The sequence below is a fragment of the Trichoderma camerunense genome, assembly GCF_050948025.1.
Source record: "Trichoderma camerunense strain CBS 138272 chromosome Unknown V8C40scaffold_3, whole genome shotgun sequence".
Classification (NCBI taxonomy): domain Eukaryota; kingdom Fungi; phylum Ascomycota; class Sordariomycetes; order Hypocreales; family Hypocreaceae; genus Trichoderma; species Trichoderma camerunense.
Genome location: NW_028145367.1, coordinates 736,506 through 758,606, shown reverse-complemented (window position 1 = coordinate 758,606; position 22,101 = coordinate 736,506). Strand labels below are relative to the sequence as shown.

The window sequence follows — 22,101 nt, the reverse complement described above, 5'->3', positions numbered from 1 at the left end:
CGTGACGCGGAGGCCCCTAAAATGAGTGGCTGCACAGAAGCTGCCAATGCATCTCGCTGGTTTCTCGAAAGGGCTCTTCATCTCCGGAATTGGACCATGGATCCTTGCTAGAGGAGATCAGATGTTGGCCTGACAAGTAGATCGGGTAGCGGAGGTTAGCGCGGTACCTGGCGCGCCATAGAACCGCCTGCGTCAGCCCGGGTAGCGGGTAGCAGCCGCCATCATCAGCTGGCCTCGGTTGACCTTCTCAGCTTGCTCCCGGCTTGTGGAACCTCTCCCTTCTGGAGGTGCCGAGGCTAAAAGCTGGGCCAATTCCACTGGCTGAGAAAAAGCTGGTCTGCCCACCGACCAGCTGCAAGTGGTTGCAGGTCATTTTGGTCGCGACTTTCTGCCAGCATCAACACGACAGCTGAACCATCCCCGTAACATCATCATCACCACTTTGTACTACCTAGTATTATAGCATAGCTGACGGCTTGCCTCTCTCTCTCGTTTTTGTCTCCTTATTCCTCTTCATCCCCTTTCTTCATTGAGTAGGGCCTAAATCTTATTTCGGCGTGCATGGCATAGGGATAGCCATCGCCTTTTCCGCTTCTCCTCTCTTTTGTTTACCAATTGGCGGCCAGCCCCGAGTGTCGCCATCGCCAACTCCGCCATCTCCGCCCCTTGTTCCTCCTTCTCCAGCTCGTCGCGTTGATCAACTACTCGCCATGGCGTACGGGGGCTCTTATACCGCCAATTTCAACCCGGCAATGTCGAGTAACGAGTCCTTTGGAAGCGGCCTCCTCGCCTCGTCCATCTCCTCCCTGTCGTCCTCCGGATCCAAACGCATCTCGCCCGTCTCCAAGACATATCGTCAGGCTTCGACCTTGTTCTTGACGCGTCGACTGCCTGAAGCTCTCAGCACGCTACGACCAATCATCACTCCCCCCAACTCGGCCGACGATGGCGAGCCAGCTCCGGTGACCAAGTCCTCGCGAGGGACCAGGGTCAAAGTCTGGAGTCTATACCTGACCCTTCTGAATTCCATTGTTGAGCTGGAGCCTGAAGAAGGCAAAGATGCTTTTGGTAATCAGGAGTGGAGAGCGCTGTGCACCAAAGTGCGAGACGGATCCATCTGGGAGGAAGTAGTCAAGAATGGATACCACGGCATAGAAGGTGATGTTGATGCCGATGTGGTAATAAATTTGTGAGTTGGAACTGGCCCTTCTCTGCTGCATTCTTCTAATACAGTCGCTAACCTCCATGATCATGACAGGGCGACGTTGTTGCTAGCACATGCCCGTGACCAGGCTCTGAATCAAAAGATGCTGGAAAATTATCTGGCATCGTCAAACATTCCCAATCTTGATTTGAATGATTTTACGGCGCCGTCACGTCGCTACCAGTCACCCGCCAGAAGGAACGGCGCGAATACCCCTGGAGACCTCAACTCCCGAGTCAAGCTTCTGGAGCTCTATACGCTCCACGTCCTTCCCCAAAACAACGAGTGGGACTACGCTCGTGAATTCATCAATGTTAGCGCTGTGCTCGACGAGGAGCGCAGGGAGGCTTTCCTGCAAGCCTTGCAGAGCTTGCAGGAAGAGCAAGAAGAACAGGAACGACAGGAACGGGAAGAGCTCAAACGACAAGAGGAGCAGCTGCAGAAAGATATTGCCGAGGCAAAGCGGCTAAAGTCCGAGAACGAAGAGAAGGAACGAAAACGGCTGGAAGAGGAACGGCAAAGCCGAGAGACCAGCGAGGGCGACTATGGCATCGAACAGACTCCCAGCTTTAGCGGAGTAGGAAGAGCCGAGCCACCTGGATCGCCCCGAAACACCGTCGCGCGTCCGAGTGGAAAATCAAAATCCAAGGCTGCGACTACGTCTGGATCCATGACCATTACAGCCCGTGCTACCTTGATCCTGTCCCGATTTCGACAGGTGTTTGAGGGCCTCGCCAGCTCCGTGAAAGGCAACCCGGCCGTAATCATGAGGCTAATGGTCTTCACCATGGGGCTGCTTATCATGCTGGGCCACAAAGCCACGAGACAGCGCATTGAGCAAATGCTGGGAGCGTCTTGGGCAAAGGTTGCGGCAACCGTGGGAATGGGAACCAAGGTCAGCTATATCTAAAAAGGACGTGGATTCCCGGGATTGTACACCATATATATTTATAATTTTTCTTTGTATCACTTTTCTTTTCTCTCTGCATTGAGATGGAGTTTATTGTTGGATAGCTAGCTGGTATTGTCTGTACTGCGGTGCCACGTCCTCGCGGACACGATAATTTTATGATGAATATGCCTCTTCTTAGCTCTAAATTAAACAGTCTTGAATAGTGTCTAGAACTAGGTCATATGGGCGAATCTCATCGCCAATTGTACTCATAATTAATTGTCAGAACAAAAAAAAGATTAAAACACAAATCGACTGCCAAAAGATGTCCGGTATATACGCCGTCATACTCCAATCCCCATATGCACACATGATTTCAAAGATGTATTGAAAAGGGTTCTCGTGTGACTCTCCACTGCTGTACCGCCCAAACCCGGGCCACAGCTGTGTTAGTAATTTGCTTGCCGATTCGTTTTCTTTTGGTAAAATAACTGTATTCCACAGGTTAGCATACGCGCATCTTCACGTTTACTCCCAAGCGCGAGACAACTCGCACGTGAGAGGGCAAGAGGGAAACATACGTCTGTCCTTGAACTACCCAGGTTTATAATCTTGGGGCATCCATCGCGGTCCTTCTCTAGGCGGGTGCACTCGTAGCAGTAAAAGGCATCCGAGATGCCCTCACCGCCGCAGACGACGCACTTGTTCTGGTAGTTGCCGAAGCTGCACTCGTCGCAGATGCGGACGAGGGTCGTGGGGCGGACGTAGGAGTCGCAGACGGGGCATTTGCCGTCGCACTTGTCGCAGAGGCGGCCGATGGCGATGCCGGATTGCTTGCGGCACATGACGAGATCGCTGCAAGGTGAAAAGGATGGTCAGCTAAAGTTTGGCAGAATGGCAAGCAGCAGAGAGGATGGAAACTTACGGATGATGGCGAGACATTGTGGACAAGAGGAGCTCGCGACGCTCTGGCGATTGTTGAAGTTGAAAAGGGCAAAAAAGACAATGGACGCTGAGAGAGGACGAAGGATAGCTTTGAATGCGTGACAGGTCCAAGATTCCAAAGAGCTAGAAATGCAGGTGTGTGGATTTCTCATCAGCCTTGCAGTGACGTTGAAGAGGAAACGCAGAGGCGAAAACGGTTGCTTAGCCAATCACGCGCCACGAAAGCTTGATGGTGGGGGCCGAATCTGGTCGAGGAACCTTCACCGAGACAGCTCTTCTTACTCAGCCTTGAACAACCTCCAGCCAATTATTTCGGACCAGCTCCCAGCTCCAGCCTTAGCTTTGGGATCTATCATGTTTGTTCATGGCTACGCAGCTTTGATGAGGTAACTTTGCATCGGGCACGACAATGGCTACGATGGGGGAGTCGGAGACGTAAGTGTGGGTTGATCTTCACTGTCACTGCTTTGGAAACTGACAGGCAGCCGTTTTTTCAAGGGTGGCATCGAAGCCAGCGGATGAGGACCGTCCAGCGCCGGAAAAGGTGCCAGATGTTGCATCTCTCAAGAGAAAAGCAGAAGACGAAGGCTCCGAGGACGATTCTCCCAAGCGTGCGAAGCACAACGATGATGAAGACGAGGACGCTGCATCCGCCTCGAGGCGGCAACCTTCGCCTAGTCACGATCACGATCACGACCACGACCACGACCGCGGGGATGATGACAAGGAGGTCGCTCCAGCTGCCACCCAGGACAGGCGCAGACAAGCTATGCAGGAAGAGAAGAAGCGCGGAAAGCGACTGTTTGGCGGGTTGATGAGTACTCTGAGCCAAACTTCTAACACATCTCAACAGCAGAAGCGGCGACTAGAAATTGAGCGCCGGCAGCAAGATCGCATACAAAAGCAAAAAGCCGAGGATGAACAGAAGAGAGCCGAGAAGCTGGAGAAGCTACATCTAGTACGCATGGCGGAGCAAATTGTGTTTGACGAAGAAGTGGTACGGACAAGACATATGCCATGTTCTGTGGGAGGGTATACGGTGTGCTAATTTGGGAATGGAAACTAGATGAAGAAGAAGCACGAAAAACGGCTGGCCATGGCAAAATTCTTGCGGACCAGGGCGGAGCCCGCAATTGTATGCATCGCCATCGATCTAACAGTCATCTATTGGAGATGTACGCTAACATCGCGCAGCTCTACCTTCCATGGAAAACCACGCCTGAGCAGAAAGATCTCATCGACGACCAAATCCAGAGGGCGAAAGCCGCAGTGGAAAAGGAGGTGGAGCAATTCAAGGCTCGAAAGCAGCGGCATATTGAGCGGTATGGTCCCCCAACGAGGCAAATCAGCGTGACCCCTGATGAACCTGCTGCCACGAGAGCACCGGAGCGCGAGAGCCCTATCCGGAGCCCTCATCACAGCGCCGATAAAACGCACCTACAGGAACGAAGAGTGTCCCAAGATCTGCACAGGGGCCATCATGATGAATCGGGTGATGACCTCGAGGAGGCTGAGGAGGACATGGTGATTTACTGACCGGCGCGAACCATATGATTCCCCCCATTTCTTTTTGTTTTTACACTGCTGGAGGCTAAGTGATACCTTGATATTTTTTACGGTGAGATTATTCTTAATTCCAGGTCCATCTAGTTACAATATGGTACGGAGTCGTCGGTTGCTATAGGGAGGCTGCAAAATGTGTATTGTAGGTAGAGATTCAGACAAGGCATAGCATAACGTCATGTGAAAATTGACGTCTGAGATCAAAGTAGCTTTTGTCAAGATAGATTAGCAGCAATGCGTTGCGTCGAAATGCACATACTACAAGAGCATGGACATTGTTGATGGAGCAGACTGATGCAATTGAAGCTCCAATTGGACAGCACTGGAGGTGTATCATCATGCCGTAGTTCCGGCAGTTGGTGTGATTCGGCACTCAGCCGTCTCGCTTAGCATCTAAGCACCTAGGTACCTATGGCATCTCGATGACCTGCTTCTTCGAGTAGTCGCTCTTATCGGTGCCTTTTCCTAGTATCTGCTATTGTCGCTGGTACTGTATAATTTTTTTTTAGATTAGATCATTCTTCACACTCCTACTTGTGGATATATCGTTTGTGTATAGAGTCTTCGGTTACTCCTTATGGATGCTGCCGTGTCAGAATATCGCACGGGAGGCGTCTCAAATAGGCTTAGATGTCCGTAATGATTTTCGGATCTCCATCTAGTAGGTAAATGCCATCAGGTACGGTAAGCAAATGAGACGGTGTGGGTAAGCAATTACTCCTTTGAGGCATGGTAAGCGTACATGCAATATGCAGGTTTACACAACTTCACAAGACGGATACCAACATTCAACACGCTCAACATATACAGAATAACGCAAACTGATTGCGTCAGGTGTGTTACTTTGGTGTTTGTCCCCCTGTTTTGATTACCTGTGTTACAACATGAAGTAATTGATTCATCCCTTTCAGAGGGCCCCGCAGGTGATCGCTGACCGAGGCTTCTGGTGGGGGGATGTTTGCTGCTTGCTTTGGCTGTAACACAATGTTCCAAGTGAAGCATATATATTAGGCTTGGCCGTGCCGTCTATTACGTATAGAAAGAATCAATGAGTTCTGTTGTCTGAACAGGTAGTTGTATCGGCTTTCCATTGTGTTGAGCTCAAGTATTAGGTAGCCGCTAAGCGTGTAAGTCGAGAGGCGTTGTAGCATCAGAGCCCCTCATTGCTTTCAGGAACGCCGAGGTACGTTTTGTCTGTTCCGCAATACTACATCAATTCATTTCTATACCACTTTTCTCCTTTTCTTCAACCCTACACAGCTTTAATTTTACTCTTTATAACTTTATTTTTTACTTTATACAACTCTAATTCTAACAATGCGGCCCCGCAAGTATAGTAAGATGGATACCAGCAAGCTGAAGCCCAATGACCCTCGTGTCAAGTGGGAGACCAAGCAGGTCCGCGGCAAGACATATTCCTACATCCTCGGTGAGCCCGAAGGCGCCAAGGTCGATACGATTTTCCTTGTTCACGGCTGGCCCGATCTCGCCTTCGGATGGCGCCATCAGATCCCCTACTTGATGTCCCTGGGCTACCAGGTCGTTGCGCCCAACATGATTGGCTACGCCGGCACCGACGCTCCCCAGGACCCCAAACAGTACAGCTTCAAGAGCGTCTCCGACGATGTTGCTGAACTGGCTCGCCAATTCGTCGGTCAGGATGGCCAGATTGTGCTGGGTGGCCACGATTGGGGCGGTGCGCTGGTCTGGCGAACGGCCTACTACTACCCTAAGTTGATCAAGGCCGTCTTCTCAATCTGCACTCCTCTGCTGCCCCTGAGCAAAGAGTACATTCCCCTCGAGGCCATCATCGCCGCCGGACATTTACAAAACTTCAAGTACCAGCTACAGCTGGGAGGCCCTGATGTAGAGGCCCAGGTTACCGGCAAGGACAAGCTACGACAGTTCTTCAAGGCGGTGTTCCTCGGCCAGACCCCCAACGGAGAATACGGAATGACCATGGAGCACGGCGTCATCTTCGAGTTGCTGGACAAGGTCCAGCAACCCCGTCTGCTGGATGCTGACGAGTTGGAGTTCTACGTCGAGCAGTACGCGTTGCAAAAGGCCCCCGAGCTGCGTGGCCCGCTCAACTGGTATCGAACACGCGAGATCAACGCCAACGAGGAGATTGCGCTGGGCGAGGAGGCACGGTCCAACACGTTCGAGCAGCCCGCGCTCTACATTGGGGCGACTCACGATGATGCTCTGCCGCCGGCCATGTCTCAGGGCATGGACGCAGCTTTTGCTGACTTGACCCGGGCGGAGGTCGATGCTACTCACTGGGCGTTGACGCAGGCTGGACCTGATATCAATGAGCACGTTGGGAAATGGCTGACAAAGGTGAACAGCGCTCCCAAGCTGTAAAGGTGGGAATGTTCGACTGCATTGAGCGAGAAAGAAAAAAAAAACTTGTAGAGAAATCTATGGATTATGATTTGGCTGAGCTGTCATTACGGCTTTTTCCTACCGGTTATGTAGGACACGGCTATTGAATGTTGGGTATATCAGTAGGTAGCTGTATTGATTTATCTGCAGGAGTATCAGTAGATACTCTCTTGAAGCGAAGTTTCTATTGAAGTTATAATTCCAGCCTTGCCGCACATCTTCTTTCGAGCTACCACGTAGCCATCTCAAACTCATTTCTTCTGCAATGTCGGAATTGAAGGGGTCTAAAGACCGAATGTTTGGACGATGCCGGTACACATACAGAAACAGGACTGTCGCTTGGGGCGATACGAGCGCTCGCATAAGCGTTTGAGTGAGATTTGCTCACCGCTCTTCGGAATGTTCCCGTTTGAATGTGACGTGCTGGATCTTGGTTCCTGCGTCAAGGAGACGGCTTAATACCTTGCCATCTATGATGGGCGATGCTTTATTTCAACGTGTTTTTGTAGGCATCAACTGTTGGGGCTTTTGAGCTGGACTTTTTGTTTGGCTTTCCACACATGGGACAGGCTATTGAATGGTAATGTGAGCTTGGATACACGAAGATGATCTGAATACAGAAGCAGTATTGAGTGACTTACAGTCGGTTTGGTAGGCGCACTTTGGGCAATAAGAGTGGCCTTGTGTGATTTTGGTTTTGCATTTGGTACATGAACTATTAACCCGTTGTTAGTCGAGGCGCATACTGCTATAGATGAATCCAAGATTCTGCGCATACCTTGAGTACTGTGCGTATGGATTCTTCGCTGCTTTTGATAGCAGCTTACTCTGAGGCTCGTTAGCGATATTTCTATGTTAAGAACGAAACCAAAGCAAGGCCATTGTTACCTTGGACACTCCGGTATTACCTAGAGTGGCTGATTTGGAGCCGCTCGCTTTTGTGCTGGCCGGCGAGCCATAGTACATTTCACTCTTTTTCTTCACCTCTGGGGTCGCGAGCTTGGTGCTCTTTTGGAGCTTCAAACACTTGCCGCAGACCATGGTGTTGTTGGTATCCGGTCTGTCAAAGAGAATGTATAACTGATGTGATGACTACTGTTCAGCGCTTCTACTCGAACTCTTCTTTCAACCCTCGGGATGCAATGCAGTGAACGGTGGGGCAGCCTTGTGGGTTCAATTTGATGACTTTGATTTTTGATGATGTCTTTGATTGTTTGATGCCGGTGGCAAGGCTGAGACCAAACGGCAGCTTTCCTGTACTCGGTACTCCGTACAATTCGCCGCTGCGGCACTGTTTGAATTCCAAGGGTGACGAAACCGACCGTTGCAAAGTATCCTCAATTTAGCTCTGGCATTCAGCAAGGTACCTCGCCGGTGCAAATGCGGTGGAGAGAGACTTGTCGCAAAGGGGACCGCGCTCAGGGGAACCCGAGCTGGAACGTGGGCCCGCTAATGTTCTCTCAGACGCCTGTAGCCTCGCAAAAACAGGCGCTGCAGCAGCAATTAACACTGGACGGCCCCCTTTCAGCATCAGACGTCTCGTATCAGAAATCCCAGGGAGGGGGAGCGAGGAGACAGAGGCTGTTAGATTAGACGTTGATCCGTGCTCAATTGCTATTATTACATGTACTCTGTCAGCTCCCGGGCAAAAGAACTGCTGAGTTGAGCTCTGGGATCCTCTTTGGCCCTCAACTGCGCCTCTAACTTGCTGCCGTTGCGAGGCCAATCACTGCCAGTGCTGACGTACCGCCCTGAGCCTCGAACAAGCGTGCCGCTACAGCGTGTTGAAATAGCGGGTTGCGCGCCGAAACGAGGCTGTGCAGGGGAACCTTCAACGGAACACATCAGCGGTCTTACGGAGCCAGAGCAGACCCTACCCTATCGATATCGCGGGACCAGGTGTCAACCCGATTTCGAGCTTGCTTTTGCGAGCCTTGAATACGAAGTGCAGCCACCACGCCGCCAGTTTTCAGAAACAACAACAACAATAACCACCACGAATCAACAAAACCCGCCGTCGATCCCGCATGCGTTGCCTTTCCGACATCTCGATCGCCTAACCATCACTTGTCCTCCGGCATGGCTGGACGACACCCCATAGGAGGCCATGGCGGGCCCTCGAATAACGACGACCTGCTGCTCGACCTGGACAACGAGCAGCCCGTATACAGCGCGGGGCAGCGGTCGGCCTTGAACGACGACGATCTGGCACGGGCGTACGAGCACGATCAGGATCCGTCGAGCCGACCGTCGGTGTCCTACGATGACTTTGTCGGCGCCGAGCCCTCATATCCTCCCCCGGGTCGCTCTGGCGGAGCGCAGATGGCGCAGCCCTCAGAGCGGTCGGGGCCCTATCACAATCAACAATTCAGCCAGTCCTCGCTCGACAACTACCCGCGCTACGCCGACGACTTCGACGACGACGAGATGTATTACCAGCATGGCGGCACTCCTGGTGCGGGGCCATCGTCAGCTGGTAGAGACAATGCGAGAACCCGGAACAGCGTGCTGACGCTGGGAGGAGGCTTCTTTGGCAAGCTGAAGCACAGGCTGGGCATGGGCCAGGGCTATTCGGAGATGGACCTGCCGTTGACCGAGCCGGGACTCGATCGAGGCGGGTCGCAGCAACAGCAGCAGCCCAAGGCCAAGAAGTCGGGCAACTTCAAGTTCGGCTTTGGCAGGGGTAAGCCAGATCCCGCGAGCCTGGGACCACGAATCATCCACCTCAACAACCCCCCCGCCAATGCCGCCAACAAGTACGCCGGCAACCACATCTCGACCGCCAAGTACAACGTCGTCACCTTTCTCCCCAAGTTCCTCTTCGAGCAGTTCTCCAAGGTTGCCAACATCTTCTTCCTGTTTACGGCCGCCCTGCAGCAGATCCCTGGATTGTCACCCACCAACAGGTATACGACGATTGGACCCCTGGCTGTTGTGCTTTTGGTTTCCGCTGGTAAGGAATTGGTGGAGGATTATCGGAGAAGGGTTGCGGACAATGCTCTCAATACTTCCACGGCGCGAGTTTTACGGGGCTCAAGTTTCACGGACACGAAATGGAATGCTGTAGCGGTGGGCGATGTGGTCAGGGTCGAATCTGAGGAGCCGTTTCCAGCCGATCTGGTTCTTTTGGCAAGTTCCGAGCCCGAAGGTCTCTGTTATATCGAAACAGCAAACTTGGATGGCGAGACCAACTTGAAGATTAAGCAAGCCCTTCCGGAGACGTCTACCCTGGTTTCCCCTAGCGAAGTGAGCCGACTGGGTGGTCGCATCAAGTCGGAACAGCCCAACAGCAGCCTGTACACGTACGAAGCAACATTGATCATGCAAGCTGGTGGAGGAGAAAAGGAGCTGGCCCTGAATCCCGAGCAGCTGCTCCTTCGAGGTGCCACTCTGAGAAACACCCCCTGGATCCACGGCATCGTTGTTTTCACGGGCCACGAGACCAAGCTGATGCGAAACGCCACGGCGACGCCAATCAAGCGAACCAAGGTCGAAAGGCAGCTCAACTGGCTCGTGCTCATGTTGGTCGGCATGCTGCTGGTGCTTAGCGTCATCAGTACCGTTGGGGACTTGGTTATGCGCGGCGCTACTGGCGATTCGCTCTCATACCTCTATCTGGACAAAATCGACAGCGCTGGAACCGCAGCCTCGACGTTCTTCAAAGATATGGTTACATACTGGGTGCTTTTCTCTGCCTTGGTGCCAATCTCTCTGTTCGTCACGGTGGAGCTGGTCAAGTATTGGCATGGAATCCTCATCAACGACGATCTCGACATGTACTACGACAAGACGGATACTCCAGCCACCTGCCGAACATCAAGCTTGGTCGAAGAACTCGGCATGGTCGAGTACGTATTCTCGGACAAGACTGGTACGCTTACCTGCAACATGATGGAATTCAAGCAATGCTCTATTGGCGGCATTATGTATGCCGAAGAGGTTCCCGAAGACCGCCGAGCGACGGGCGTGGACGACGAGGAGGCAGCCATTTACGACTTCAAGGCGCTTCAGGCCAACTTGACCCAAGGACACCAGACTGCGGGGATGATTGACCATTTCCTCGCGCTTCTTGCTACCTGCCACACGGTTATCCCTGAGATGGACGAGAAGGGCCAAATTAAATATCAAGCTGCCTCCCCTGACGAAGGTGCTCTGGTGGCCGGAGCTGTCACCATGGGCTACAGGTTCACCGCACGAAAGCCGAAATCCGTCATCATCGAAGCCAATGGCCGAGAAATGGAATACGAACTGTTGGCTGTCTGCGAATTCAACTCGACCCGTAAGCGCATGTCTGCCATCTTCCGCTGCCCTGACGGAAAGATTCGTGTCTACTGCAAGGGTGCCGATACCGTCATCTTGGAACGCCTCAACGACCAAAACCCCCACGTCGAAGTCACTCTGCGCCACCTCGAGGAATATGCATCGGAGGGTCTGCGGACGCTCTGCTTGGCTATGCGCGAAGTGCCGGAACAAGAGTACCACGAGTGGCGCCAAATCTTTGATACTGCGGCAACGACTGTGGGCGGCAATCGAGCGGATGAGCTGGACAAGGCTGCTGAGATTATCGAACATGACTTTTACCTCCTTGGTGCCACTGCTATCGAAGATCGTCTCCAAGATGGCGTACCAGAGACAATTCACACCCTGCAACAGGCCAACATCAAAGTCTGGGTTCTGACCGGAGATCGACAGGAGACGGCTATCAACATTGGTATGAGTTGCAAGCTTCTCAGCGAGGACATGATGCTCCTGATCGTCAACGAGGAATCGGCAGCCGCAACTCGCGACAACCTCCAGAAGAAGATTGATGCCATCAGGACGCAAGGCGACGGTACTATCGAAATGGAATCGCTGGCGCTGGTCATTGACGGAAAGTCTCTCACGTATGCCCTCGAGAAAGATCTGGAAAAGCTGTTCCTCGACCTCGCCATCATGTGCAAGGCCGTCATCTGCTGTCGTGTGTCGCCCCTGCAAAAAGCCCTGGTCGTCAAGCTGGTCAAGAAATACCAGAAGCAGTCGATTCTTCTCGCTATTGGCGATGGAGCAAACGACGTTTCCATGATCCAGGCAGCGCACATTGGCGTTGGTATCAGCGGTGTTGAAGGTCTGCAGGCTGCTCGAAGTGCCGACGTGGCCATTGCCCAGTTTAGGTATCTACGGAAGCTGCTACTTGTCCACGGCGCATGGAGCTACCAGCGAGTGAGCAAGACGATTCTGTTTTCCTTTTACAAGAACATTGCCCTATACTTGACGCAGTTTTGGTACACGTTCCAGAATGTCTTTTCCGGCCAGGTCATTTACGAATCTTGGACCTTGTCCTTCTACAACGTCTTCTATACGGTTCTTCCGCCGCTCGCTATTGGTATCCTTGATCAATTCATCTCTGCGCGGTTGCTCGATCGCTACCCTCAGCTCTACATGATGGGCCAGCAGAATTCCGCGTTCAAGCTAAAGGTGTTTGCGCAGTGGATTGCCAACGCCATCTATCACTCCATCGTCCTCTACATCTTTGCTGAGCTCATATGGTACAGCGATGTCATTGACGGCCAAGGCCAGACTGACGGACATTGGGTCTGGGGAACTGCTCTTTACGGAGCTGTGCTCCTCACTGTCCTCGGCAAGGCAGCGCTGGTAACCAACAACTGGACCAAGTACCATGTGATGGCAATCCCCGGCAGCATGGTCATCTGGTGGGTGTTTATTGCCGTTTACGGTACCGTCGCTCCCAAGATCAACATTTCAACCGAATACCATGGCGTCATTCCCAAGCTGTACAGCAGCCCCGTCTTCTGGCTTCAAACCTTTGTCCTTGCGTTGTTGTGTCTGTCACGAGACATTGCCTGGAAATACGCCAAGCGAATGTACCGGCCGCAGACATACCACCACATTCAGGAGATTCAAAAGTACAATATTCAGGATTACCGGCCTAGGTATGTAGCACAGCCGCCCCCGTGTCCTTTTAATCTAGCAATCTTGAAACTTGACGTGATAGAGCTGCGCCGCTGACTTTGTATTAAACAGGATGGAGCAATTCCAGAAAGCTATCCGCAAGGTTCGGCAGGTGCAGCGTATGCGTAAGCAGCGTGGCTATGCCTTTTCGCAGGCCGACGAGAGCCAGACGCGCGTGCTTCAGGCATACGACACGACAAAGCACCGAGGCCGGTACGGAGAAATGGCTAGCTCAAGACCAATAGACGGGATATAAAAACGAAAAAGGACAAGTTTTGTTTCAGGATGGTTGTAATGATTTTTTCCTTTATCTTTACGTCATGTCATAAAGGAGTGAGTGAGTGCTATTTTTAGGAGGGAAAAGGGTAGTGGCACAATGGCGGCCACGTTGATGCGTCTTTTCCTTTGATGACGACTTACATGATGCCCTTGCTTTTTTCTTTTTTTTTTCTTCTGAGAGACTAGCTATTATGCCATATATGATGTCTTCGTCCAGGTTCTTCTGGCTGGCTGTGCTTTGTTTATCTTGAGCTGTTACATTACGTATCTTGGCATGGCATGGCATGGGACTGCAAGGAAAAGGGGGAGGGAGAGCGCGCGGAATAAAAACGGGTGCTTGCCTGCGTTGTACGGAGTTGGAATTTTATGCTACTGGGGTGTTGTTTTGTGTTTTGAGTTCAAGTTATTTTTACAAGAAAAGAAGAGAAGTGGGTGGAGTGGATAGTGTAGGGGAAATGAAACTAGGAAATGATGGCAATTGTTTGAAGCTAAAATGTGACTTGTGAAATGATGTCGGGGGTTGTTTGCATAGACGGGAGTGCTATCGCAGTAACAAACAAAGAACATGGTACCGCAATGGTGATCTCTTCTTCTGCTCCCATAGGCCTAGATGGACAATTATAGAGCCGCTTCTCCTTGTTACAAAAAGCCAGAAGACCTTTTTACTATCCACTGGGTGGCCGCAGGTATTAATTGATGGGATAAGGCTGCGACAATATGTTTCTTTCTGAACCATATAATATTGTATCTCTAAATCGAGTGAGCATTTGTTGCTACATGTTCTATAAACCAAGTTATATCATAGCGACTTACTCAGCACAGTGAACACCGATGGTTACAAAAGCATTCCCCAATGTCGTGGTTCGGAGGAAATCCTCGTTTTCTTGTCGTGTGACTAATGCTGGCCGGGTGCCCTGATGATTATATACGCGGTAGCCACCGGTTTTCTGAGGGATGAATGTAAACTGCTCTCCTGGGCCATAGCTGTCCCATTTACAACAGAAATAGCCATGCGTCCGGTTTACGCCAAGAGAGTGGCCGGTTTCGACATTGGCGAATGTCTGTCTGTTCTCAATATGTGGATCAAGTCGCCACATCTGATTGCGACTATTGTCGAATGGCCTTAATTTCAGATCCTGGTAATCAACAGCAGTCAGGACTTCATTAGTGTTGAGAATGGACAGTATATAGATCTGCCCCACGCATAATTCATCATCTCCATGACCGGGAATGACAGCGAGCAATGACATGATTGAAAGGGTTACACAGGGGTAAGGAAAGATAGGTTAAGAGTCTAATGATAATATGGAGCTTGATCGCATTCCCTCTGGTATATATAATTCTTCAATCATCCTATAAGGGCTGTCTTGGGAACAGGGAATGCTACGTTCTGTTATACGGTATTGACTGTATTACAAGTCAACCACCCTCCTGCAAATTCTATTCATGGTGGAATCCTTCTAATTTATGATATATATTAACTTGTAGTAGAAAATTCCATTCAATGTCTTCAGTAACGAATAGGTTGTCAAATGATTGTGGGGCTGTCGGCCTCCCGCAGCAGGACTGCGTGTGGTTGCCTCTGTTGTAATGGTACCTCATATCTCAACCGTTTTAAACTGAGAACGGCTAGGTATCCAATATCCTGTGTATCACTTTGAGGCTACCTTACATTGATAGTAATAATAGTAGAAACTGGTGGAATTTAGCAGCTGACACTAGAAAAAGCAGCGGAAGTGGCTGAAAACAGCGGTGATAGTTGCAGATGCTCAGAGAATCAGAAACCATCTACTACTAGATACCTACTTACTAAGGACCAAAAATGAACAAAAGGCTTCCCTTTACATCCTGCATAACCAGATACATCCAGATAGCATCGGTACTGTTTTTGGAATATGATATATAGTAATGCACGTAATCATGTTGTGCAACACATGACACTCCACACCAAATTCACAGCTCACCAGACCAAAAAAGTCACACGAAACAAGAAGAGAAATAACACCTCTCCATACGACTCTTCCGCCACCGCGTCACACATTTGAATTTTCTGACCAACCAGAGACGTGATTCTTCGCATCACCTATAATTAAACTTCTGTGTAATCCTGGTAGTTGCTCGAGCACAACGTTTTAGACAGTACAAAGATGCACGACATACGCTAGACGTCGCGATGCTGCATAAGATACGGCCACTTACATGTTACGATGTGGTAAAAAGACGCCCCCTTGTTTTGAACTGCACAAATAAAAGATACGGAGAAAGACGTAGAGGCATGCACTTCATTATGCACTCCTGCGCCGCCAAGTGGCCACACGAATATCTCCTACCTTACTTGTTAACTCCAGAAATAGTGTTGCGTTGCACAGCAACTTGTTCAACAACTACCCCAGAAGTGGCGACTCTATCACAGGCAAGAGAGTCTCACAGCTGCGCAAACGAACTAAATATTAGGGACACCAGGTAAACCCGAACGAAAACAAACCGCCTATCGACTCTAATACTCTCGAAAAAAAAACACCCAATGACAGCGTTACCGATACTGACCTCTTCTAACCGAGATAACTTACAAAACACCTGCACGTATTTCATCCATGTAATAATAGATAAGACACTCCGCGTATCTCAGTCCCTCAGTCCCTCTTCCGAAGCCGCTGCATCCCATCCATAACCGAACAAAACGCAGGTCCCCTATTCTCTTAATCCCTACCTAACCGCCAGGCACGCACCAAATGCAAATGCAAATGCAATGCAAGAGAACCCTTCGGAACCCGAACCTTGCATCCAGTATCCGTACCTACCTAGGCAGTCTACGAAAGATAAGAGAAACACAAAGTAAGACATTAACTTGCTTATCTAGGTAACTGTGGGGTAAAAACGAGAGCACAAGCTGCTGCTCGCAGCGACTGTTTGTGAGACAAGGCAGCAAAAAAGTACCTAGGTACATGTACTGTACAGGTAAGGCAGTACCTTACTTCGTACATGGCCAGTCATGATAAGCAAAACCGGAAGCAGCAACGAGATGACCTTATCTAGAGGCCTTATCTGGTATCTCCGCCTTATCTACCAGATACCTATCTTACCTATGTACCCAAGGTAGTATTTCAGTATCTCCTAATGTGTGTACGAACGCGTAACTGCACAATACAATCATTTATCCGCGAGACTTCTAATGCTCAGTATACTCGTACATAATTCACGTATAAAAGGGAGAAAGGCAGATATAAATAGCAGTACCTAGTTGAAGTTGCAGTGTGAAGAAAATACAGTACAAAACAGGCAGGATAAGCGCCGAACACCGCCGAACACTGCATCCGGCTGCTCAATTCGATCAAAGGATTTCTGACAAGTTGTTTTATTAAATTGATATTTATTGATTTATTGGTTTCATGGGTTCTGTCTGCCCCAAGAGATGCATCCCATCAGCCATAGCAAATTAGTACAGCTTTTTGCCTCTCCGTCTTTTAGTATATAGTATAATAAATAAATGTATATGAAATATCCATGCAAAAGCGCCGCCAAATCATCATCCAATACCTATGTCATGTCATGCTTTATATCTAATCCATGTGACATGTAATAATCTTGTGCCAAGAGGCAATAAAAAGTCTTTAATGAAATAAGAGGAGAGAAGACGCAAGGAGAAAAGAAAAAGAGAAAAGAAATCCCAAAAGAAGAAATGTAGATAAGAGAGTCCGGAAGCGAAGCGAAGCGACACTCCAGATGGCCTCGGTCGCCCGGGGCCCGCATTGGTGGAATGCAGTCACATATGCGGTGCAAGGTGACAGTGAGAGCGGCTGATAAGAGAGCTCAAGAGGTTGGGGATATGAAAAAAAGCGCCGCGCGAGGGGGGACAATCCGTCGTCCAAAGTTGGTAAAGGCCCCGATAGCCCCCTCCATGGTGGTGACAAACAAACACTAGTAATAATAAAGGTAGAAGCGGAATGGTAACATCAAAACTTTTGTTTCGTTTCTCCCTGGAATAAAACGCCCGGATAAAAGTGAGTAAAACAATGAACAAGTGTGCTAGACAGCCGTGGGGGGAAGCATAAGCAAAGGGGCTGGCTGGATGCTCAGACGGACAGGCGAGACCATTCCACATGTCAGTTGATGGTGGTAACATGTTGAGACAACCCTTGCCGTTGGTACCAGGACCCCTGCAACCCCGCAATCGAGTCAATGCGCCGTTTGGCTAGGCTCTGGCAAAATGCGGAGAGGCGCGGTGTGAGTTGCAGCACCGTCACGACATCTGCACGCGCCAACACGGCCAGAGCACCCCCACAGCGGTGGCCAAGCTGCGCCAACCCAGTCCGAGGGCCTCAGACAGTCCGGTGATAGGCCGCCGTGGCCCAGCTGCTGGTAGCCGGCATGCCGTCCGCAAGGGGGGGATGAGGCCGCTAGGGAGGTTCGAGGTGGACAGACTGCAGCCAGCCGCGTCCTCCTCATGCCCTCCCCAACGCATGCCTGCGTCCGAAATCACCGAGACAGCATGGGGATGACAAGCTCGATGCTCTTTGGCCGCGAGCTGCTGCCGGGGTTTCGCGAGGGCAGTGGCCGGTCCATGGCTCCAGACGCAGTGTCGTGTGAGTAGGCGCCGCCATAGCCCAGATCGTAGGTGCTCGCCGACGAGAAGAAGCCGCTAGTAGAGGGTCGCGTGTACGAGTTGTTGGGGCTGGTAGCTGAGCTGCGGCTGAAGGGCCAGATACCGCTGCCCGTGGGTGATGGAGGGCTTGGCGGCCTCACGTTGAGGGATCGCAAGGCGGACATGGCAGAGGTGTGGTAGTTGAGTGTGGTGCCTGGGGAAGCCGGGGGAGAGTTGCTGAAGTGCATCGAGCTGGGCCTCGATGGTGAGGCGCGCGGCACAATGTCTCGGGGCTCGGACTTGTCTCCAGGATAGTGAGCGTAGGAGTTGTGAACGGCACCGTAGTAGCTGTGAACCGTGGCGGCCTGCTGCGAAGACGACGAAGTCTGGTCAACTCGGCGGCATCTATTATATCCAAAATTGTCAGCGGCCGTCATCCATAGAGTTTTAGAGTGTATTGAACATACGCATCAGAGCAGTACAGGAACATCTCGTCGTAGGGAACAAACTGCTTCTCGCAGGTCATGCTGTAAGAAACAAGAGTCAGTGAAAAAGGCCTTTTTGCTGCACCACAAACTGGAGAGGCGTGTTCATACCAGTACTGGGGAAAGCTCTCCCGCTCGTCATTGTCCCAGACTTCGCTGTTATGCTCTCGGTTGCCTCGCCCGAGCTTCTGGGCATTGGACGGAGTGTGTCGTCGTGTCATGGCTGGTCGCTTGTACTGTGTAGGAGTGGCAGTAACAGCCTTTCGTACGTCTGTTGTAGATGAGTTGGCAGAGTAAGGTCCGGACTTTCGACGTTGATGATGAGGCATTTGGAATGGGAGTCGAGCGACTAATAACTAATAAAGCGCCTAGGCCAGACGAGTCCAGGTGCGTGGGTGAGGTGTTATCCTGGCAGCTCGTGGAACGAGGGTGTGGAACTACCAGGACGGTCCAAGGCTCGAGAGATAACCAAAAGCAAGGTTAGGTACAGAGTAGCTGCAGGTTGGTGGCAGAAAAGCCGTTGTGTCCACTTTATATCCTATTGGCAGGCAAATGGATGTGTGCGACAGGTCGTGCTGGAGAGCGTGTACTCGTAAGATGAAGATGAATAAAAGGAGGCTGTTGTCCTCATGCGTGACTTGACAAATGGGCTGGACCTTGTGCCTCGTGTACTCGTAATAACCAGATTGATGGCGGTCACACCGGAGACAATGGGCGAGCTGATCGACAGGATCCGGTAGATGGATGGATGCTGCAGATCGATTCGTCGGGCAGATAAAAGCTATCCACTTTTGATGCTCAGTTGACAGGAGCAGTCCAAAGGCCAAATATAGGCGTATTAACGGTCAGATGGCACCGATTAGCAGGGTGAGATGGAAGTGGCCTTGGTGTAAGTGGCACGGGATTGCGGTCTAGTGCTGCCGAATGGAGGCGGAGCTGCAGTTTGGTTGGGTTGGGACGCGTCGATTTGCAAGGCGGAGCCGCAGGATGGAAATGAAGTGAAGAGAAGAGAAAAAGAAAAAGTGAGAGGTGAGAGGTGAGAAAATGCTGGCGTGTGTGACTCCTTTTCGATGTCGCGGGTTGATTATCTGTAATATACTGGAGCGCACAGTAATTGAGAACAGCCGAAAGCGGAGACACGAGTCGCAAAGTTTACAGCAGAGACGGTGACACAACTGTCGACGCCCGGCTCCACAATGTCGCGATGGTACCAGGCAACGATGACTCTGTTTTTGTGGGCTGGTTTGCTTGTGTTAAGTTTTTTTTTTCTGGGACTTGGTTTGACGTTTGACAGAAGACGAAAGCCTCTGTGATTGAAAATGTGGGCACGGAAAAGAATGATTGGCGGCCTGGAGCTTTGTTTTGTGGGAGAGAGATTGAAGCTCGGATGAAGGATCAATCAATGGTACTGTAGGGCTGGGCTCGCTTGCATGGACTTGTAAGACGGGCTGACGTGCTTATGAGCCAAGATGTGGTGGAAGCTGCTAGCAAAGAAAAAGAGGTGCTGTGCTGTAAAAGTAAGCCTGGGGTGCAGCTGTTTGGGCTTCTTTTGTTGCTGGATGTTGTGCGATTGGATTGATGCAGGAGAGAGAATGATGAAAGCCAAGGGGGTGCTGGCGATGATGTGATGATGCGCCGAGTACACGCAAGAGAGGGCAGGACAGCACAAGACCAGACAAGACAACGGATCAAACGATGGGAAACCAAGGCTTGCAAACTCGCTGCTGTGCCTTGAGAGAAGTACCAGAGACGAGACGAGACGAGACGAGATGAGATGGAAGCAGAGATCAACAGCTGCCCGTATCCGGGGATGCTGAGGAATTAATACCTGTACCTCCCAGGCACCGCCAAAAGCCACGGCAGGACGAGGTACCTTTCCATCCTTTCTCGAGCCCGGCCATCGTGGAACCTGCCAGGCACGAGTGGAGGCCAATGGGCAGCAGCACGCGTTCCCACGCAAAGTGACGAGTCGCCGGCCGCATGCATTTGCATTGGCTTTTTTGTCTCGACGGCCCCGACATGAGCTAATGGGCTTGCTCCGAGATTTTGCGGCGGCGCCTTTTGGTGGCGATCGACGCACGGGGCCCAAAGAAGGGACAGGGGTTAGGAGGGAGGAGTTGGAGGAGGATTATAAACGGCGTGCGCAAGCTTTTGTTGGAACTAGCTTAGCTAGCAATGCGGTGGACAAAATGTGCATGAAAAAGCCCGAGACAAAGCAGGCATCTACAAGTACATATGTTTTACTATCGTATCCGTACAGTACGTGCAGAGATTCATTATCAGATGGTAGGTTAGATCAAAATCTTCAACAGCTGTTGGATGTGCTCTGTCGGCGAGATCTTGTTTATAAGGGGAGCATCCCAAGCAAGATTTCAAACGTTCTTGTACCGTCCACGTCCCGTCTCGCTTATTTTTGTCATCCGCTGCCAAATGCGCCATGTACCATCGTCCCATGTATCCGATACCGTGCACCCTGCAGGCCAGCTCGTACTCCGTACTCCGCCGGCCGTCGTGGCCCCTCCGCCAACATGCATCCGGCCAGGCCCATCGAGGTACATGCACTGGTGGGACCGCCTTGAGCTGGCACGCAGCGGCGGTACCGGTACCCCCATCGCACTCTTGGGCAGGTCTTTGCGCGAGGGGTCCGCCCAGGTACCGGTTCCCCTTCGGATTCCGTTTTCTGAGTACTCCGTACCTGTTGGAACCAAGTTTAAGTTCCCTCCAAGTTAAGTTCCCTTCTGTGCTGTGTCTGTGCCCGCAAAACACCGGACGGCGATCCTTCAAGCCCGCCTCCTCTCCCTCCAACGGCCGCCAATTGGCTGCCCCATTGGCTGTCGCGAGCAGTGGCAGGACCCGGTGGCTGCCATTGTGGCATTTTCTAGCATTTCGCAATCCTTATGCAGTCTTGGTACCTTGCTTGTTGCGCCGAGCACATTCCTAACAGGTGGTAGCCACGGCGGCGCCCCTTATCGCAACCGTCTCAGTGCTTTGACCCCTGTGAGTCGGTACATTTTTCAAGCTTACAGGCATCACGCACAAAAATAAATAAAAATTTACTTTAAAATCTACTGTAAAAATTCAAAAAGGCAAAACGGAAAATGAGCTCACTATCAAGGGGGTACGGGAGAAGGACAAGATGAAAAAAAACTTTTCTCAGTCATGCTTAACCATGACAGCCAGCCCATTGACACGAGCTGACACCAGCCGCTGCGGCATCAATTGCGGGCTGCGCAAAACAGTGGAGAGTAGAACGCACATGTTCTACTATTTTTTATTTTTTATTTTGTCCAGTCTTTTTACTTGCTCAATGGGCTGTTTTTCAATCGTTCGTTTCCAGTGATTCCTGGACCGTGGGGCAGCTAGGCGGAATAAACGGCGCAGGGCAATGGCACAATCGGCTCGCAGAATCGCCTGCTGGGCTGCACAGTCATCCAGTCCAGCGAGCACGTTTCCTCAGTGTCCCCAAACGCTATATTCGCACCACCGCGATCCAATCAGCGCCGCTGCCGTCCGCGGGTTCGGGGCCACGGGGGTAAAACTTTGGGTTGAAAGGACCGATGGCCGTTCTGTTGCAGCTTAGACTATTACGCAACTGTGATGCGAGGCAGGGCAAAGACAAAGGACAGAATAGTTTTTTTCACTGTAGATTCAAGGATCATGGATTCTAGTGATTTTCTAAATTAATTTTGCTAATTTTGCTTTCGAAATCCTACTAGGTTTCCAGTCTATCAAGGTCCTGGTGCTGCTAGCTGAGGTACATCGGCACCCGGACTTTTGAAAATAATAGACGGAACAAACGAGCAGAAACGAGAGCGAG

The 22,101-nt window shown here is 51.1% G+C and overlaps 8 protein-coding genes across 8 annotated transcripts; 4 read left to right on the top strand and 4 right to left on the bottom strand.

The window, feature by feature from the left end:
- The first annotated feature begins 350 nt into the window (after positions 1–350).
- On the top strand, positions 351–2,385 carry V8C40DRAFT_235266 (uncharacterized protein). The gene is made up of 2 exons (XM_083213820.1): positions 351–1,189; positions 1,259–2,385. The coding sequence occupies exons 1-2, from the start codon at positions 711–713 to the stop codon at positions 2,112–2,114; spliced, it is 1,335 nt and encodes a 444-aa protein (XP_083076913.1). The 5' UTR covers positions 351–710; the 3' UTR covers positions 2,115–2,385.
- V8C40DRAFT_235264 (PHF5 family protein) lies at positions 2,200–3,228 on the bottom strand. The gene is made up of 3 exons (XM_083213819.1): positions 3,022–3,228; positions 2,678–2,951; positions 2,200–2,587 (listed from the first exon to the last, which is right to left on the bottom strand). Exons 1-3 carry the CDS (start codon positions 3,036–3,038, stop codon positions 2,546–2,548), a joined length of 333 nt encoding a protein of 110 aa, XP_083076912.1. The 5' UTR covers positions 3,039–3,228; the 3' UTR covers positions 2,200–2,545.
- A 49-nt stretch (positions 3,229–3,277) lies between these two features.
- Positions 3,278–5,159, top strand: V8C40DRAFT_235262 (pinin family protein). Its single transcript, XM_083213818.1, has 4 exons — positions 3,278–3,476; positions 3,540–4,038; positions 4,108–4,176; positions 4,236–5,159. Exons 1-4 carry the CDS (start codon positions 3,451–3,453, stop codon positions 4,575–4,577), a joined length of 936 nt encoding a protein of 311 aa, XP_083076911.1. The 5' UTR covers positions 3,278–3,450; the 3' UTR covers positions 4,578–5,159.
- A 252-nt stretch (positions 5,160–5,411) lies between these two features.
- V8C40DRAFT_235259 (alpha/beta hydrolase) lies at positions 5,412–7,321 on the top strand. The gene is made up of 3 exons (XM_083213817.1): positions 5,412–5,453; positions 5,516–5,787; positions 5,937–7,321. Exon 3 carries the CDS (start codon positions 5,946–5,948, stop codon positions 6,966–6,968), a length of 1,023 nt encoding a protein of 340 aa, XP_083076910.1. The 5' UTR covers positions 5,412–5,453; positions 5,516–5,787; positions 5,937–5,945; the 3' UTR covers positions 6,969–7,321.
- Positions 7,019–8,584, bottom strand: V8C40DRAFT_235255 (cysteine-rich PDZ-binding protein). Its single transcript, XM_083213816.1, has 4 exons — positions 7,878–8,584; positions 7,768–7,817; positions 7,631–7,704; positions 7,019–7,559 (listed from the first exon to the last, which is right to left on the bottom strand). The coding sequence occupies exons 1-4, from the start codon at positions 8,028–8,030 to the stop codon at positions 7,477–7,479; spliced, it is 360 nt and encodes a 119-aa protein (XP_083076909.1). The 5' UTR covers positions 8,031–8,584; the 3' UTR covers positions 7,019–7,476.
- V8C40DRAFT_235254 (aminophospholipid-translocating P4-type ATPase DRS2) lies at positions 8,508–13,695 on the top strand. The gene is made up of 2 exons (XM_083213815.1): positions 8,508–12,919; positions 13,011–13,695. Exons 1-2 carry the CDS (start codon positions 9,069–9,071, stop codon positions 13,192–13,194), a joined length of 4,035 nt encoding a protein of 1,344 aa, XP_083076908.1. The 5' UTR covers positions 8,508–9,068; the 3' UTR covers positions 13,195–13,695.
- Positions 13,696–13,725: 30 nt separating this feature from the next.
- On the bottom strand, positions 13,726–14,562 carry V8C40DRAFT_138768 (uncharacterized protein). The gene is made up of 2 exons (XM_083211167.1): positions 14,031–14,562; positions 13,726–13,967 (listed from the first exon to the last, which is right to left on the bottom strand). Exons 1-2 carry the CDS (start codon positions 14,465–14,467, stop codon positions 13,907–13,909), a joined length of 498 nt encoding a protein of 165 aa, XP_083076907.1. The 5' UTR covers positions 14,468–14,562; the 3' UTR covers positions 13,726–13,906.
- A 2,954-nt stretch (positions 14,563–17,516) lies between these two features.
- On the bottom strand, positions 17,517–19,148 carry V8C40DRAFT_138764 (uncharacterized protein). The gene is made up of 3 exons (XM_083211166.1): positions 18,396–19,148; positions 18,267–18,326; positions 17,517–18,204 (listed from the first exon to the last, which is right to left on the bottom strand). Exons 1-3 carry the CDS (start codon positions 18,611–18,613, stop codon positions 17,694–17,696), a joined length of 789 nt encoding a protein of 262 aa, XP_083076906.1. The 5' UTR covers positions 18,614–19,148; the 3' UTR covers positions 17,517–17,693.
- Positions 19,149–22,101: the final 2,953 nt, after the last annotated feature.

Excerpts from the sequence above, each read along its gene's own strand:
- V8C40DRAFT_235259 (XM_083213817.1), top strand. The coding sequence starts at position 5,946 with ATGGATACCAGCAAGCTGAAGCCCAATGACCCTCGTGTCAAGTGGGAG.
- V8C40DRAFT_235266 (XM_083213820.1), top strand. The coding sequence starts at position 711 with ATGGCGTACGGGGGCTCTTATACCGCCAATTTCAACCCGGCAATGTCG. Across the intron at positions 1,190-1,258 it reads GCCGATGTGGTAATAAATTT|GGCGACGTTGTTGCTAGCAC; the intron begins GTGAGTTGGAAC and ends TGATCATGACAG.
- V8C40DRAFT_235264 (XM_083213819.1), bottom strand. Across the intron at positions 2,588-2,677 it reads TGGGTAGTTCAAGGACAGAC|TTATTTTACCAAAAGAAAAC; the intron begins GTATGTTTCCCT and ends TGTGGAATACAG.
- V8C40DRAFT_235254 (XM_083213815.1), top strand. The coding sequence starts at position 9,069 with ATGGCTGGACGACACCCCATAGGAGGCCATGGCGGGCCCTCGAATAAC. Across the intron at positions 12,920-13,010 it reads ATTCAGGATTACCGGCCTAG|GATGGAGCAATTCCAGAAAG; the intron begins GTATGTAGCACA and ends TGTATTAAACAG.
- V8C40DRAFT_235262 (XM_083213818.1), top strand. The coding sequence starts at position 3,451 with ATGGCTACGATGGGGGAGTCGGAGAC. Across the intron at positions 4,039-4,107 it reads TTGTGTTTGACGAAGAAGTG|ATGAAGAAGAAGCACGAAAA; the intron begins GTACGGACAAGA and ends AATGGAAACTAG. Across the intron at positions 4,177-4,235 it reads CCAGGGCGGAGCCCGCAATT|CTCTACCTTCCATGGAAAAC; the intron begins GTATGCATCGCC and ends AACATCGCGCAG.
- V8C40DRAFT_235255 (XM_083213816.1), bottom strand. The coding sequence starts at position 8,030 with ATGGTCTGCGGCAAGTGTTTGAAGCTCCAAAAGAGCACCAAGCTCGCG. Across the intron at positions 7,705-7,767 it reads CCATACGCACAGTACTCAAG|TTCATGTACCAAATGCAAAA; the intron begins GTATGCGCAGAA and ends ACGGGTTAATAG. Across the intron at positions 7,560-7,630 it reads GTGCGCCTACCAAACCGACT|CCTGTCCCATGTGTGGAAAG; the intron begins GTAAGTCACTCA and ends ACCATTCAATAG.
- V8C40DRAFT_138764 (XM_083211166.1), bottom strand. The coding sequence starts at position 18,613 with ATGCCTCATCATCAACGTCGAAAGTCCGGACCTTACTCTGCCAACTCA. Across the intron at positions 18,327-18,395 it reads GAGAGCTTTCCCCAGTACTG|CATGACCTGCGAGAAGCAGT; the intron begins GTATGAACACGC and ends TGTTTCTTACAG. Across the intron at positions 18,205-18,266 it reads TTCCTGTACTGCTCTGATGC|ATGCCGCCGAGTTGACCAGA; the intron begins GTATGTTCAATA and ends TGGATATAATAG.
- V8C40DRAFT_138768 (XM_083211167.1), bottom strand. The coding sequence starts at position 14,467 with ATGTCATTGCTCGCTGTCATTCCCGGTCATGGAGATGATGAATTATGC. Across the intron at positions 13,968-14,030 it reads ATCGGTGTTCACTGTGCTGA|AGATACAATATTATATGGTT; the intron begins GTAAGTCGCTAT and ends CACTCGATTTAG.